General features: G+C 47.0%; 1 protein-coding gene across 1 annotated transcript in view; it reads left to right on the top strand.

Annotated features, from left to right (window-relative positions):
• ITFG1 (integrin alpha FG-GAP repeat containing 1) overlaps positions 1-17,777 on the top strand; it is a 1,092,549-nt gene that overhangs the window by 1,011,197 nt on the left and 63,575 nt on the right. The window contains exon 17 of the mRNA XM_078670869.1: positions 16,877-16,994. Coding sequence (XP_078526995.1) covers positions 16,877-16,994 — 118 coding nt within the window. The remainder of the gene's footprint in view (positions 1-16,876; positions 16,995-17,777) is intronic.

The raw sequence follows: 17,777 nt of genomic DNA, 5'->3' as shown, positions 1-17,777 counted from the left end.
CCTAATGACATATCCAGGAAACCCTCAATGTCTTTAATTAAAGTGTGTAACTGAGGGCAAGTGGCAAACATATGTACAATGTCAGCATCAGGGGAATTACACCTGGGGCACGTGGTCCCCTCAGAGCCCCCCCCCCCCATTTAGCAATTCTAGCTGGTGTATGGTACAGCAAATATAGAGTCTTATAATGCTGGGATTGTAGGGGAGCTGAGCACAGAATGGCACAACCCAGGTCCAATGACTCCTTAAAGGCTTCAGGATCCACACCTATTTTCTCTATCCATTTATTGCTATGCTTAGCCATATCATCCGGTTTACCCCTCACCAAGAATGCATACCCTAACCTGATAGTTAATTCACCACCACTAGATATATTCTCCATAAGATCATTACCATTATATCCTGCTGGGCCCCCCTGTTTGTTACCCAGAAAACTCCTGACTTGCAGAAACTTAAAAAAATCTCTTCTGTCTATACTATATTTCCTTACAAGGTCCTCAAACTGCACTATTCCCTCCTGATTCCTTAAGTCGCCTATCTGTCTAATTCCTTTATCCTCCCAGGCAGCCATTACAGTGTCAGAGAAAATTTCAGGGGGAAATGATTTATTATTATAAACTTTAATATATCTATTATATCTACCCATACCCGACTTCTTCAAGAAAATATTCCAAATTTTGAGGGCCGCATTTACAGTCTTTGATTGTTTCCGTCTCAGATGACCTAACTCAGTATGATATAAGAAACAGTTTTCTGCCTCCTGCCCTAACACTACTGCATATATTTCTGTAGACATATTTGTTATTTTCTGTAACTGACCACCCCCTCCAATCAATCCCTGCATATATTGCAATGCCGCCGCCAGATAATACAGCCTGAAATCTGGCGCGCCCCAGCCCCCTCTTTCTCTTGGTAACGGCATAAATCTGTAAGCCCTCCGAGTTTTTCCGTGAGCCCATAAAAACCTATTTAAAGTGCCTTCCAGCGTGTTAAACCATTTAGCATCAAAAAAGAGGGGAATCGAACGAAATAAATAAAGAAACTTAGGTAAAATCAACATTTTTAACACATTTGTGCAGCCCACCAGAGAAAAATGCAAATTATTCAACCTCTCCAAATCCTTCCTAACTTTAGCCAGTGTAGGAGGCGTATTTATCTCCACCACAGTGTCCAAATTTGCGGAAATTATAATCCCCAGATATGTTGCTGAGCTAACCACCCTACTATCAGAACTCCTCGTGAAATGATTTATGACAATTTGCGTCTTGGATTTGTTTGACCTATATCCTGCAACTTGACCAAATCTTTGGGCTTCTATTTCCACCCCCCTGATAGCAATATCTGGGTTTGGGGATAGTATAGCCACATCGTCTGCGTAGGCTAGAGATTTAACTGTGGAGCCATTCAATTTCATTGGTGGAATCCCTTCATTTCTTTCTAGTTTACGTAAAAATGGCTCTAAATATAATGCAAAAAGTAGTGGGGATGCCGGGCACCCTTGCCATGTCCCCCTTAGAATTTTTACTATATCTGAATACCCCCTATTTACTCTGATATTTGCAGTAGGATTATTATATAAGACTTGTATGGCTTTTAAAAAGCCTTCGCCAATACCACTCCACCTCAAAACTGCCCATAAGAATTTCCAGGCGACCCTATCAAAGGCCTTCTCGGCATCTAAAAAGAGTGCCGCGATAGGGTCGCCCAGACCGCCGGCAGCATCGAACATCGTAATTACCATTCTAACATGCTGGGTCGTGCCCTTCCCAGGTATAAAACCGTGTTGTGATGTGCTTACTAGATGTTCGATACTCCCTGCTAGCCTTTTTGCCAACATCTTTGAATAGATTTTGACATCTGAGTTCATCAGAGTAATAGGTCTGTATGATCTGGGAAGTGTTGTAGGTTTCCCTTTTTTTGCAATGACAATAATATCTGCCCCACCCCAGGACTCAGGAGGTATCCCACCCCGTTGTGTGTGATCCATAATTTCAAACATATCGACCAAAAGAACATTTTGAAATACTTTATAAAATTCAATCAGGATTTGGTCTGGCCCAGCTGCTTTCCCTGAGGGGAGGCTACCCAAAGCCCAAGTGAACTCCTCCAAACATAGGGGGGCATCTAACCTCTCCTTTTCTTCAGGAGACAAACAGGGGAGAGAGATATCACAGAGATAACTATCTATCTCATTCTGGCTTATTAGTTCATCCGAGGAGTATAAATCATCATAAAATTTCCTAAAAACTTCCCTTATCGAGTCTGGGTCTGTAACGGACACCCCCTGTGAATCAAGAATCTCTTTTATATCGGCTGCAGCAATACGCTGCCTAGTTCGCACCGCCAAGACGTGACCAACCCTCTCGCTCAGTTCGTATGCATCCTGCTTTTTGGTCATATAGTTCTCCGCTGCTTTCCTACTGAATCCTTCTATGGCCTCTCCTTTGAGGGCTACAATTTTAAGTAAGATAGACTCCATTGCGATATTCTGGCTTATAGCTGTAACTAATTTTCCTTCCTCAACAATCAGCCTTTGTCGAATTTCTTCAATTCTGATTCTTTCCCTCTTTCGTTTGGCCAATACAAAACTCATTGTCTCCCCTCTTATGCCAGCTTTAAAGCAGTCCCAAACCACCCCTGGGGATGCTGAGCCTCTATTTATATCCCAATAAAACTTTATCCAGGCTTCCATATGTTTCTGATATGCCCCATCTTTTAGGAGGATACGTTCGAAGGTCCACCGTGTTTTTTTACTCTCAGCTATAGGCATATTAAATGTTAGCACCAGAGGACTATGATCTGAGACAATCCTAGGATGTTTTTCCACTTGAGCACCAGTAATTATTGAATTGCAGACTAAAAAGTAATCCAATCTGACCAAGATTTTGCGAGGGGCCGAATAGAAAGTGCTGCTATCCAAGTGAGGATGTTGCTCCATCCAAGGGTCAGCTAAAGAGTTGTGCTGTACCATGTCTGCTAATGCTGTGTGTGTCTTTTTCTTCCTCCCTATGTATCTACCCCCCGTTACCAAAAATGAGCTTTCTGGGTCGTGAATGTTAAAATCCCCGCAGCATACAATGGGCTCCGGCCACTGGGCAAGTTCAGTATCCATGAACTGCCATACATCAGGGTCGTCGTCAGTAGAACCATAAATTGTAGCCAATGTAAATTTTACCCCTTTAAAGCAAATTTCCGCTATAGCCCACCTACCCCAAAGATCCTCCTTCTTCCTATGAACCACAACATCTCTGTTTCTCCCCAGAATTGCCACCCCTCTGGTCCTAATCCCTTGTTTACTGGCTGCTAATACCGTGAACCCCAGCTGATCCAGAAGGTATACCTGTGTGGTCTCGATATGGGTCTCCTGTAGGCATACCAGATCTAAATGGAGAGTTCTCAATAATCCTGCGACTTTCAACCTCTAATTGGAATTGTTGAGGCCACATATATTAATTGAAGCAATTTTACAAGTCATTAAAGCATATCAAATATCCTTTTTATCATAAGCCATCCTTCATCATAGGAGTTATTCAGAATATAAACATATTCTACCTTCTCCGTGTATAATCTGTATTGTTTATACTGTAGCTGAGCTTCAATGAGAATGTGTGTTATTACAATCAAAAAAACAACAATTTTAACCATATTTAAAAAACCCCACCCACCCAACCCTCCCTTGCCTTGCCCACCCCCTCTATCCCCCCCCCCTTTACAGGCAAATAGGTCATAAATGACCTATGTATGGCCGTTTCTGAATTGTGACAGTCGCACCCCTCCCCCATCACCTCCCACCAGCAGATACAGCCCCCTTAAGATAACCCTCAACCAATAATCCTATTAGCACCCATGTGACCCCTGCTGCTACCACTACTCTACACATCCCGATCCATACTTTACTTCAATTTATTCCTTACACCTCTTTAACTCTTCCATATATTGCTGTGCCTTAATTTCTGAAAGGAACATTCTGACTCCCCCTTTCGTAACCACTTTCAGTTTGGCGGGAAATAGTAGATAGGCCTCTGATCCCAGAGCCTGAAATTGCGAAATCAACTGCCTCAGCCTCCACCTTCTCTCAACAGTCACATGGCAAAAATCAGGTCTGGCAAAAAATGTGGAGCCCTCAAAAGATCTCTTACTGTCAGGTCTTGCCTTGTCAATAATTTCTTGCCGTAGCAAAAAATTCCCAATATAAACTAGGATAGCTCTAGGAAGGGGAGCCTGGCCACCTCCTTCTGCGCCATACGACTTTTTCTGTTTAAAAGGGAACCTGTGCGCCTTCTGAATTTCCCTGTCCCACTGCCACTGGGACTCCGGAAATGCCCCCTCCAGTAGATTTATCACAAAGCGCCTAATGTCTTGGCCCTCCAGCCCTTCTGCCACACCCAAGAGTCTAACATTGTTGCGTCTTTGGCGATTTTCGAAATCTTCCATCTTCCACTGGAGGTCTTCTGAGAGCTTTTCCTGCGTTGTTTTAAAGGATTGCCAGTTCCCAAGATTATCTTCCAATTTGCCAGTCCTCTCTGCACACCTCAGTAACCCTCCCTACCAGATCATCATAGAGTTTATTCGTTTTCTTCAATGCCAATTGAATTTTTTTTAGAGTCCTGTCTTGCTTTCCGGCTTACTGATCTGGCCTCAGTCTGCATTTGCTTCAGCATACTAAATAAGAGATCAAATGGGGCACTATGTTTAGAGGAGCCGGCTGGGTCCCCTTCCTGATAAGTCTGAGAGGTTGCTGAATAATCCCACAGGAGCCTCTTCTCTGTACCCCCTGGGGAGCCTTTCATCCCTCTACTTGCTTTTACCTGTCTTTTCTTCTGGGTAGTATCATTACCCATATCCGTGTCTGAGGAGTTGGAGCTAGGGCCGGTCATATCGCCCTCATCATCGTCACCCCGCTCCTCAGAAGACTCTTCACTAGGCAGCACTGAATCAGAATCTCCTATTTTCGCCGTTTCCTGAGACCCTGAGCCCCCTCCAAAACATAGATCATTATTCACGAGGCTGACTGTGCTCCCCCATGTAGCCTTGGTATTTTTTGAGACAGCGAACTCCTTCTCAAGTGAGAAGATAGCGCTCATCATATCAGCGCTCCCAGTTCCAACCTCACCTTTGTGTGTAGTCTCTGCCAATGCCGCAAAAGGTCCATAGGTCGCACGCTACTCCACCATTCCAGCGGGTGTACCCCAAGAGCATCATGGTAAATGCAGTTTTCTCAAAACGGGTTCGCTTTGCAAAAGATTTGATGTGTGATGCAAAATTGCAGGCCAACTCTGGACACCGGTGTTTCAGGATTATTGTCCTTCATCAGCAGAGTGTAGGAGGATTTTCAGGGGTTGCTGTGCAGGCTGCCAAAGTGTTCTCAGGTCTGGTACCTCTCCAGGCGCGTAGGGCGTTACCTGAGCTCGTCAGCTCAAAGGTTCAAGGGAGCCGTATTAAGTAAAAGGTCCATAGGTCGCACGCTACTCCACCATTCCAGCGGGTGTACCCCAAGAGCATCATGGTAAATGCAGTTTTCTCAAAACGGGTTCCCTTTGCAAAAGATTTGATGTGTGATGCAAAATTGCAGGCCAACTCTGGACACCGGTGATTCAGGATTATTGTCCTTCATCAGCAGAGTGTAGGAGGATTTTCAGGGGTTGCTGTGCAGGCTGCCAAAGTGTTCTCAGGTCTGGTACCTCTCCAGGCGCGTAGGGCGTTACCTGAGCTCGTCAGCTCAAAGGCTCAAGGGAGCCGTATTAAGTAAAAGGTCCATAGGTCGCACGCTACTCCACCATTCCAGCGGGTGTACCCCAAGAGCATCATGGTAAATGCAGTTTTCTCAAAACGGGTTCGCTTTGCAAAAGATTTGATGTGTGATGCAAAATTGCAGGCCAACTCTGGACACCGGTGTTTCAGGATTATTGTCCTTCATCAGCAGAGTGTAGGAGGATTTTCAGGGGTTGCTGTGCAGGCTGCCAAAGTGTTCTCAGGTCTGGTACCTCTCCAGGCGCTTAGGGCGTTACCTGAGCTCATCAGCTCAAAGGCTCAAGGGAGCCGTATTAAGTAAAAGGTCCATAGGTCGCACGCTACTCCACCATTCCAGCGGGTGTACCCCAAGAGCATCATGGTAAATGCAGTTTTCTCAAAACGGGTTCGCTTTGCAAAAGATTTGATGTGTGATGCAAAATTGCAGGCCAACTCTGGACACCGGTGTTTCAGGATTATTGTCCTTCATCAGCAGAGTGTAGGAGGATTTTCAGGGGTTGCTGTGCAGGCTGCCAAAGTGTTCTCAGGTCTGGTACCTCTCCAGGCGCGTAGGGCGTTACCTGAGCTCGTCAGCTCAAAGGCTCAAGAAAGCCGTATTAAGTAAAAGGTCCATAGGTCGCACGCTACTCCACCATTCCAGCGGGTGTACCTCAAGAGCATCATGGTAAATGCAGTTTTCTCAAAACGGGTTCGCTTTGCAAAAGATTTTATGTGTGATGCAAAATTGCAGGCCAACTCTGGACACCGGTGTTTCAGGATTATTGTCCTTCATCAGCAGAGTGTAGGAGGATTTTCAGGGGTTGCTGTGCAGGCTGCCAAAGTGTTCTCAGGTCTGGTACCTCTCCAGGCGCGTAGGGCAGTTTTCTCAAAACGGGTTCGCTTTGCAAAATGCCGCCATTGCGCCCCCGAAATAGAATCAGGAGCTGCTTCTTTCTGCTCCTGCTCCCGAGCCCTTCCTGCATCCTGGGTCCCAGAATCGGCGATCTCTTCGTTCAACATAGTCTGCTCGGGCTGTTGCTGTTGCTTAGCAACCACCGGCGACGCATTCGATGCATCCGCGGCGTCCTCGAGGCCGGCTCCACCATTACTCGGCCCTCCAGGATTACTGCAGCCGTGACCACCGCTTCGCCCTGCTGACCGAGCGGTAAAAACCTCCGACAGGGTGGGCTGTCTAAATGGTGTTTCCTTCGGCTTTTTATCCGCTTTGCCTACATTCCTTGAAAGCGTATCGGCAGGGCTACACACATTGGTGTCAGGGATCGCGCTAGATTTCACCCGCTGCTCCATCTTCGTTCTCTGCTGCAGGATCACTGTTTTTCTTATCGCGCCTGGATTCTTTGCTGGCAGCGCGGCCTCTTCAATCGAAACCTTCTTCGCTGAATTTGGCTGCTCTTTAATCTTATCCTTTTCTTTTTTATCATTCTTAGTAGCGCGCGAGGGCATTTTGATCGGCTGTGGTTGTGGCTGCCGCTGGTGCTGTACAGACCTTTTAGAGCTAATGGTACTCATCAGCTCCCGTAACTTCCCCTTCAGCCAGAAAAGCTCTGCTAGTAACCGGACTTTTAATACAGTTCCAACAGAGAGCGCAGCTCGGGATTGCCACCAGAGTTCAGGGGCCATCGGGGGTTAGCAATCAATCCATACGCAGGTTAGTTCTGGTGATGATGATGGGAGAGAGGAGTTGGTGCGACCTCTCAACACAATCCGCCCGCGGCCATCTTGCCCCTCGGTCAGGATTTAGTTTCTTGTGTTCCACCAGCCTTCAATGTGCTTGGTATGTGTTTATTTCCTTAGTCCACGTTTCCACAAATGTACAGTGATATGTGTATGCTGAAATAGATTTATGAATAATAGTTCCTTTATGAACAATGCCTTAGTAAATTGAGTATTACATGGTTGGCTTCTCACAGTTACTAAAACACTCCTAACAAACCGCAACTTAAAAAAGCCCAACCCTACATTGCACGCATTCTGCACTTGATCTTGACCTTACAAAGTAGTAGTTAGTCCATTGAAAGATTGGCCCATTACTTGAACCCTTAAGTACTCATCCCCTCTAAAAACCCATCTGAAAAACCCCATGCGACCCCAGGTTCTCCAAACGGGAATAAGATTCTCCCAGTTCAGATAATTTCTCATCAGTGGTAAAGCTCCGAGTAATCCTTGCTAAAGAATAAGGAAAAACTTCTGAAGAAGTTAAAATGCAAAGGATGTTGTATAACCTTTGAATATAAAGAGTTTGATTCCGGTCTACTATACATTGTCACAGAATCCAATGTATTCCTATTCAGAGCAGACAGCAGGCTAGACAAGCCTCAGTTGACAGGAGCTCAACCTATCCCTTCCATTGATGGGCAGGGCTTCTTCTGAGGTACTCTTAATTTCTTATTGAAAATAATCCTTGAAAATATCTCTTGGAAATGCTCCTAACATTTTGTGGGGCCACAAAAGGTAAAACTCTTATTAGGTCGAGCATTCGAGATCTCTTGTATATACTTTAGTATATACTTATATGTGTATGTACTTTGTGGGCTCTGGAGATCATCCCTAGGACGTGTCTGCTTCCGCTTAGGGACTTTTTTTTCTTTGCAACTGCCTCTATTTAACTGTCTTGATAGAAAACGACCAGTAGAGGACAGTAAAATACCAGAATTGCTTTCTGCTTGTCCATCTGCCTCTATTTAACTCTCTTGATAGAAAACGATCAGTAGAGGACAGTAAAATACCAGAATTGCTTTCTGCTGAGGGACTTTCTTTTTAAAAACATTTCTGGCAACTGCCTCTATTTAACTTTCTTGATACAAAACGACCAACAGAGGTCAGTAAAATACCAGAATCACTTTAGCATTCCCTAGATTCCAGTCCATAGAAATTGTCTTCCACGAGCACCCATAGCCAATGATATTTTGTTTTAAAATCCTGTATTTTCAGTGATATGACCACCGAAGGCTCTGATTTTATATTAAAAACAGAGCTTTGGACTAAACCATTTCCCGCTGAAAGGCAATATTTCTCTCCATATGTTCCAGTACATGGCGTGTCACCCAGTTTGGTGCTTACTTTCCCTTAATGTTACAGAACAGTAGATGTTTCAGCTCCCAGTCTAATGTGCTGCATAACTAAATAGGTAAAAGGTCCCAAAGGCGAGACCGATTGCATTGCAAATGCTTGTTTTTAGTATGGTAAGATATCAAATCAGTCATATTCCTAAATTAATTCATCTTGCTAGCTGAAAGTCAATTTTTTTTAATATATCCCTCTTTTGAAGAGTAACTGCCTCTAGATTCATGAAAAAAAATTCTGAATATGAACACATATTATTAGGATTTATAAGATAAAGTACATGATCAAGTGCAATATAACAAATTAAAGCAACACTGAACTAAAGGGAAGGGAAACTAAGGCACATAGTATCTGGGCACCCCACTTCTTCCCCTCTTCAATGTCTCTGGGATTATTTCTAAGACAGAACATGGCCCCAGCCAACTCATCCAGGGCCACTGGCCTTCATCGGTAGGTGTGAATTTCAGTCTCTGGCATTCTACCCCTGGTGACTCCCGGTGAGAGTCGCATGCTGCTAACTCAGCCCAGTCCCCCCCCAGTTTCACATACATCTGGGGACATCCCCTGGCTTCATAGACTGTTTTTTCCATATTTGTGTAATAGTCCATCCCCATCTCCTCTCCTCCACCATTGGAGGGCCTTCCTCCCTTCAATGGCATGTAATATTCCATATAGTCACTGTCAACCCCAAACAAAGTAATGTGAGCTTGTGCCTGCTGTTATCCAGGTTGAAGTTGACATGCAGTACGACGAGTTTGGGGTCATATGGTATTGTCCATTCCAGGACCAACCCTAGGCAGGAAGGCACCCATGACCAAAATGATAATAATGGATGACATCTCCAGGTCGTGTGTAAGAGGTCGCCCACCACCAGCAATAAAGATTAGCTAAGGAGTATATCGCCTCCATCCTCCATAGTCTTTGTCAGGTAGAATAAGCCCTGTAGAGAAGCTTTAATTGCATCAGGTGCACCCTGGATGATATTGCCTAGTGCCTCGGAGCTTCCCTCAACTTAGTCTAATCCTCATCTGTGAGGGAGCTCAGATCTCATTCCCAGGCGTCGGAAGGGAGTGAAAGGAGCCAGCCATATTATTAATTATCGTGCAGTAAACCTGCGCCACTTTATGATCCCCATGTTCACCCATGAGCAGCTTCGCCTCTAATGGGTTAAATTTGGGGAGATCTTCCAGATCCGAAATGTAGGGGGATAGTGCATGCAGGTATTGCAAATAATGGTAGAACTGACTGCGATGCAGGTCAAACACTTCTTGTTTGGTATTGTAGGATTTGAGAACCTTGCACTCCATTAAGTCGCTTAGCATCGAGATGCCTATGATATCCCATTTCTTGAGCCGCGAGGACACCCGCTCAATTCCACAAATTTGATGAGGCTATGCACCTCCTATTTGGATGGTCCGTCCCTGCTGGCATGCCTTTGGGCCCCGCGGGTTTGGGAGGTGACCCTACTGGTTCCCTGCTAGAGGGTCTGCCCCCGGCACCAGTCGAACCCTTTGGATCCATGGATGGATCCAAACTGGCGTCAGTTGTACTAACTTGAACTTTCCCAACACTGTCCCCATTGTCAACCCTGACTCCGATATGGAGCCAGAGGGGCATCGTTTGGCAGCGTTGATTGGAGTCATATCCTCTGGGCTAGAGCCTGAGCTCTATTCCTATGGGCTAGAACAAGGGGAAGATTGGGAAGGGCCACTGGACTGTGAAGAATACATTCCCCTAGATCCCAACATGGACTGGTGTAAGGAATTGGCAGATGCCAGTGAACTGGACATCTCTCCAGATACTGTAATGGTCTATCCTCCTACCATGGCTATGGAGGAGTGGGCCTATTTTGCTATGGTGGGGAGGAGGTCGGTTGAGGCCCTGGACCTTAGCCTGCCCTGGCTTTTCAGGGGATGTCCAAGCTTTGCTTATGGGCATGCCTTTTGATGGCTCCTGTCTCTTTGGAGACGAGGTGGACTCCACTCTGGAGCACTTCAGGATGACAGAGCAGTGGGCAGGTCGTTGGGCCTTTTGATGGCTCCCTGCTAATCCCAGTCTGCCTTTCGCTCCTTTTGTGGCCACTGAAGAGGCTTCCAGCCGCATCTTTACCCGCCCTGTTACCATGGCATGCAGGCACTTTCAGTTTGCCGGGCTCCCTTTTTGCCTTATCAGTGCCCCTTGGGTGTTCTCCAAGGTGATGGTGGTGGTTGTAGCTCATCTGCAATGATTAGGGGTACTATTCTACCCCTATCTCGATAACTGGCTGTTGAAGTCGGGTGTTTCCCACCTACAGACTATGGCGGACTTCCTGCACTCACTGGGGTTCGCTATCAACATGCTGAAGTCACACCTGACTCCTACTCAGATGCTCCCTTTCATCTGAGCTGTTCTGGACACAAGTGCAGTTTCGAACTCATCCTCCTAACTCTAAGGTTGCTGGAACTCGTGGCCTCCTGCTTATGACTAAGCCCGGGTGGCCAACTCCACTCCGCCAGCGGCGTTTTGCCAATTCTGCGTTCCATTGGGAACGCGGAGTTCAGGCAAAACTCCGACTCCGCAGTGGAGCAGAGTTAGCCCCTGCCCACCGCCCCACATCTAAAAAATAGTTTTAAAAAAAACACAACTTACCTGCTCTGGCGTCTCCTGGCTGCCCTCCTCCTGGCCGTGGTCTCTCCTCCTCACCGTCCTCAAACTCCTACGTTTTACGTCTTGCGAGGACTGTGCATACACATGCGCAGTCCTCGCAAGATGTTCACCGTAGTGCTGGCTACAGACGAGGAAGGCAAGGAGAGACCTCCTGAGCAGGTAAGTGATTTTTTTAAAAACAATTTTTAAGTGTGAGAGGGTGGAGCAGAGCGGAGTTACACTGTTTTTTTAAAACTCTGTGGAATTCCACATAACGGCACTCTGCCAACTCTGCCTAGGGTTACTTATGACACATGCCTGCTGGCATATGTGGGCTCTGCAGTGGAACTTAAAGTTCCAGTGGGTGCAGCATTAGAGGAAACTCTTTGCCATGGTCCAGATCTCGGAGAGAAATGCAGAAGATCTGCACTGGTGGTTAGCAAACTGTGAATCGGTCAGCAGCAGACTCCTCTTACTTTCCCAATCAGATCTAACCGTGGTAAGAGATGTGTCACTCCTGGGATGGAGAGACCATCTGGGAGAGGTGGAGATCAGAGGCCTCTGCATTCTTGTGGCTCCAGACTGAGCTTGGGGATTTTGGTATCCCGAACTTCTCCAACTGATCATCGATCCTCCGATCAGGCTGCCCCTTCAGGAGGATCTTCTGTTGCAGCAGCAGGGGAGGGTCCTCCACCGGAACCTGTCGACTCTACGGCTTCTTGTGTGGAGATTGAGCTGTGGCAGTTGACAGCATTCGACCTTCCTCCCAAAGTCTGTATGGTATTTTGGCAGCCAGGCGTCCCTCTACCAAGTCCATGTACGCTTGCCGGTGGCACAAATTTGTAAAGTATTGTACAGACCGATCCATTGATTTTCTTTCTGCTGCCCTCTCTCATGTCCTTCTCTTTATTTTGACCCTTGCCTAGCAGCTCTGCTTTGTGCACTCTCAAAGGGTACCTTTCCACCCTGTCTGCCTTCTTAAGGCTGCCATACCAACCCTCTTAATTTAAATCCCCTATTGTAAATAGATTTCTTAAGGAGCTTGTACATATGTTTCCATCTTCCCCTTTTATCATGCCTCAGTGGGACCTTAATTTGGTTCTCACCTGACTGATGTGTGTTCTGTTCGAACCTCTATACAACTGCCCTCTCCGGCTGCTTACCATCAAAACAGCCTTTTTAGTGGCCAAATTTCCGCCAGAAGGCTGAGCGAATTGCAGGCTCTGTCATCTAAGCCTCCTTCCCTGGCCATCTTTCTTGATAAGTTGGTGCTTCGCACTTGGGCCTCTTTCTTACTAAAAGTAATAACAACTTTACACTTGGGGCAATCTGTCAGCTTTCCCACTTGCTACGCTCCTCCACACACCTCTAAACAAAAGGAGCGACTCCATCGTCTGGACCCAAATAGAGAGTTATCCTTCTACCTTTCCCGCACCAGAGTTCTGAGTGGACGACCAACTCTTCCTGGGGTATGTGGAAGGCTTAAGGGCTCATTCTACTCGAGCTAAGGCTGCTACTACGGCATTGCAATGTGGAATTCAAGTCCTCAACATTTGTCAGGCAGCAACATGGGCATCACTGCATCACTGCACACATTCACCAAGCAATACAGCCTGGGCACTCATGTCCCCAGGGACTGCATTTTGGCCGCTCTACCCTGCAGGACTTCCTTGTCTAAACTTGTCTACAGTCCCTCTTCCGGGGATGGTATTCTTTGGGTATCTATTCTAAGGTAAGGAGCCTGCGGCTGGATGTCTCTATCAGATAAACAAGTTACTTACCTACGGTAACGCCTTATCTGGTAGAAACATAATCTAGCCGAAGATACCTTACCAACCCACCCACGCTCCCTGCACTATGGAAAGGTTTTTAGGGTCAGAGCTGTTCGCTTTCGGGCCCTAGCTGTTCACACACCAATGTCTGCACTTCATGGCTCTGCGCTTCTGGCGTGGACAGTCGTTAAAATAACTGATGTCAGTGAGCCAAGGTGGCGCCTATATAGGTGAAGCAGATGTCACAACAGTGGAGACGACGCTGACGACATCACGCGGAGATGGATGTCGCCACCTACTGGCGCACAAGGGTATTGCTAAAAAAAAATCTTCCGGATCCAGTCTGACGCCTGGGAAATTCTGAGGTAAGGAATCCGTGGCTAGATTATGTCTATACCAGATAAGGCATTACTGAAGGTAAGTATCTTGTCCATTCGATCTGCTGAAGATCCTCAATGATGGTAATAGCAAAACGACATCCATCAGGCCCCCTGTGACCCGGGGGGTTCAGTCCCGCTGCTTGCTTTCTCTGTCTCTGGGCTACAGACCTGGAACATCGCCCCTCGGCTTCTCGCTGTTGGTATGACGCAGATAGTTTATTGCTCCAGGAGGAGCGTGAGGGATTACTGTTGTGTCTTTGATAGCTGGACCTGTCTCAAGAAAGCTGGGATTTTCCCCGTGGGGCCTGCCGTTCCAAACGGCGGGGTGAAACTCTTCTGAGTTTTGCCAGGTACAGAAGCAAGTAGCAGATGTTGAGGTCCGACAACTGATTTCTGCTGACGCTGGACCATTCTGATGTAATCTGGGAAGATCATGACTTTATATAACTGGAATAGTAGAGCATCTTGAGAGTGGGTGTAATGCAGGATGGTATTCCTGTAGTTCAGAAACCAGATGATCACTGGCCTGGCGGGCACTCATGGCTGTGGCTGCTGCACCAAGGCCCTGTGTGCCCCTTCAATGATGAAGCAGGGGGATAAAGAGTCTGCAGGTGTAATGAAGCATAGCCATCAGTCAAGAAACCTCTCTGGGGAGGCCCCTTCACCCCCTCCAGGAAGCCCACGAACCAGAGATAGTTCTGTCGGGTCCTCCCTTCTGTCTCTTTCATCCTTGCTGCCAGTTCCTTGGACATCGTTGCTAGTCATATTATTGTCTTTTTCATTTCAGCTCCAGTGTCCTCCAACCCAGACACCCGAAGCTCTGCTTCTGAGATCCTGTCCACAGCTTGGAAAGGGTTGTGGCACAGTAGCGTTATGTTGGCGCCCCACCACGCCTATTTTGGCCTCCAGTGCATTCTGGGAGTAGTCAATTGTTGCCAAAATCCTGGAGGTATTGGTTGCTGCTCTGCTGGGTTCTAAGCCCCCTTCAGAATTTTCCCCAGAAGATGTTTTGGTCTGGGAGTGGGTAGTGTTGCAAATGTATGGGCATGGGCAAATGTATCTAATGTGCTCTGCTTGCTGGGGGGATTTGATCCTTAGCAATGATGTTCGTTCTTATGCAGTGTTTCTTCAGACAGATACGCCTAGGTTGAACTAACCTACCTGCCCTCAACCCAGCAAGGGGGCCACTGAGATGGCACGAGCGGACAGAATCTCTCATGTTTCCACAGCCACGGGCAGGCTCCAACCAGCTGGATCAGTAGGGCCCCAAGGCAATGTCAGGAAAGCTGACTCCCTTCCAAGTCCACGGCCTGTCCAGGAGGGCTTCCCACTGGGTTACCCCAGTCCACCCAGCTGGGTGCAGTAGGCTGCCCCAGTGGCCCGTTTGTCAGACCTCCGTCCGGTCCTTCGTTGCTGCATCAAGGTTAGTCCATACCCCCCAAGCTGTCCTGCCCTACATGACCTCTCTCACCAGTGGGGACTCTCCAAGGGCCACGTTGGCGCATTTGGAATCCTCTTAGCAGGCTGATGGCCCGGCTGCATTCATGGGCCCCAGCGGCCTCAGAGTGGCGTGCCGACTCAAGACGCTTCACTCCTGGTCCCCCATGGGGCTTTCACTTCCTTGCCAGCCTTTACCACCTAAGCCTCTGCTCTTTGTGGCCACTGCTGGGACCCAGCCACAGCCTTGGGAGTTTTCAGCGGGTCTCATCCTCCGCCGCTGCCCCGGAGGCCTCAACGCTCACACCAGATGCTTTAGGCAGTCACAGGGCTATCCACACCACCCCAGACCTCTGGCGACTCCTCTTTGTCTTTCGCCTCAGTGGTATTGCGAACCCCCTTCTTTCACAGCTAAAGCAGGGTGGTGTTGACAAATATACTTATTTATGAAACTGTGCTGGCTGCAGCCCTGCAGACAAAATCTATTACAAAATCAAAAGTAAAGGAAAACGATAAACATTACAGTGATCAGGAGTTAACCACAGCAAAGAAATTACGAGAAAGAGAGGGAATGAAAGAGGGAGTGGGAGAGAGGTTTGGAAGGAAGAGCAAAAAAGGAAGGACGTAAAAATAAGGAAGGAACAGTGGATGAAAGGATGAATGCAAGGATAAAAGGGCTGATGGATGGAAGGGCGAAACAAGATTTACATGGGTGGGTGAAAGAAAGTGTCTGTAATGATGAAAGGATGGATGAATGGGTGGATGGATGAATAGACGGCTGGATATAAGGATGAATTGGTGGATTGATAAAAGGACTGTAAATTGGTGAATGGATGAAAACGAATAGATGGATGAATGGGTAAAAGTATGGAGGAATGGTTGGAAGTGTGAGTAGAAGGACAGATGCAAGACTGTAATGAGGAGCGGGTAAATGGATGGGAATGGTGAAAGGATGGATTTATAGGTGGAAACATTGAAAGATGGATGCATGACAAGCTTAAAGGATGGAGACTAGATAGACAGAAGGCTGGATTAATGGGCCTCATCTAGAGTGGGTAGAGGTTACTTGCTTTGTTCACCTGACGGTGTTCGAGAGATGGGTCAAAGTGGGCGGTATTTTCGCCTCCACGCCATGGGTGGGGCGCAGCCTACAGTCACTGGATGGAAGGCATGTCACAGGATCTCGAGGCGGGTGACGCGGAGCTCGCTCAGCCTGTGGCCGCCATATTCGTCTGTCAAGCAAACCCCCCAGATTGAATTTGATGGTCTGGGTTCACCCGAAACATCTTAGGTTGGAGGGCCTGGAGTGAGAACATTGTACGATCACTTAATAAACAACTATTGCCTTTGCAGAAATCAGTATGCAACGTACTCTGGATTTGATGCTTGGGTAGCACATTAAAGGACAGTGAAAACACAGTATAAACAAACGGGGGTAGTATTGTTGTTGGTGTTGTTATTGAAACTGTTGGTATTATTGTTACTATTAAAACTAAAAATTGTCCATCCAGAGCATTACCCAGGTCTAAATGTTTTGGGATCCTCCTTTTGCTCCAGGTACGATTTCAATGGTGATCATATAATTGTAACTTATTTGGATGAATAGGCAGCCTGTGAGTGTGTCTTTGTGACCATGACAAGCCCACGATTGCCCTTAACGTGTTTGGTCTCGCAGAACTGCCCTCCCAGACATTAGAGCCTGCTGCAGCTATTACAGTAATGCAATGGGGCACGCGCTCCCGCTGCACTCCTCGCGCCCTGCCTGATTGCCACGTGTACTGCAATTTGTTGTGATCACGCAGCGCGTGGGCGTCCCCGTTCCAACGGTTCTGCTTCTCTCCCCTGCAGCTGGAGCGTCAAGCTGTACCTGACCCCGAGTAACATCGTGCTGCTCACCGCCATCGCGCTGATTGGCGTCTGCGTCTTCATCTTGATCATAATTGGCATACTGCACTGGCAAGAAAAGGTGAGTCTGAGGCGTCGAGAGCATTCCTCGACGGGGCACGTGCATTTGTTCAACTGTGGATATGGCTTACATTCATCATAGAGGTCTGTGGTTTTAGGACCTGGTTTACTGATTCTGTCAGAGCTGAAATTACGAATGTCTCTCAGGGAACATAAAACGGAGAGTTAGCCTGCCTAAAGTGAGCACACCACCAGAGAAATGATTTGTGTGTAGCATTATTTATCTATTTGAAGTTCAGATAAGCCACCTTCCACGTCCAGGATTGACCGCTGGAGCACGCTAGAGCCTGAAGAGCACACATTGTATTTGTAGTGTACTCAGGGCTTTAAGTGAGGCCGGTCTTGCCGGTGCTAAAATGCAGGTGCTGAGACGGGTCCCTATCGGGCTCTCCAAATTTCAGGCGGAAAAAAATCTTAACTCTGCAGCAGTGCCACTCTTCACTGCCTTTGATGCAAGTTCAAAGATACTCGTTGTAGGTATTTCACAGTCTCATCATTTCTGAACTGAAGTATTTTCAATGTTATATACAACGAAGTCATAGTTGTTACTTATTTATCTTATGCAGCTAACAACCATTGGCAAAGCCAATAGCCTGGCTTTGTCTAGGTATAATGTTTCTTGATGTATTATATATCTGGATGCGATGAAAGACACAGCAAAATACCAGTGGAGCGGCACTCTATGCTAAGCACAGGTTTTTAGCTGTGGTGGTTTTAAGACACAACCTAATTACATAGGCTGCGACCCTTCAAGAGAGCCCCCAGTTTTTTCATCCCACTTAAA

The sequence above is a fragment of the Lissotriton helveticus genome, chromosome 12 (genome assembly GCF_964261635.1).
Source record: "Lissotriton helveticus chromosome 12, aLisHel1.1, whole genome shotgun sequence".
Lineage (NCBI taxonomy): Eukaryota > Metazoa > Chordata > Amphibia > Caudata > Salamandridae > Lissotriton > Lissotriton helveticus.
The sequence above is the reverse complement of the archived record's forward strand: the minus strand, read 5'-3'. Positions and strand labels throughout refer to the sequence as shown.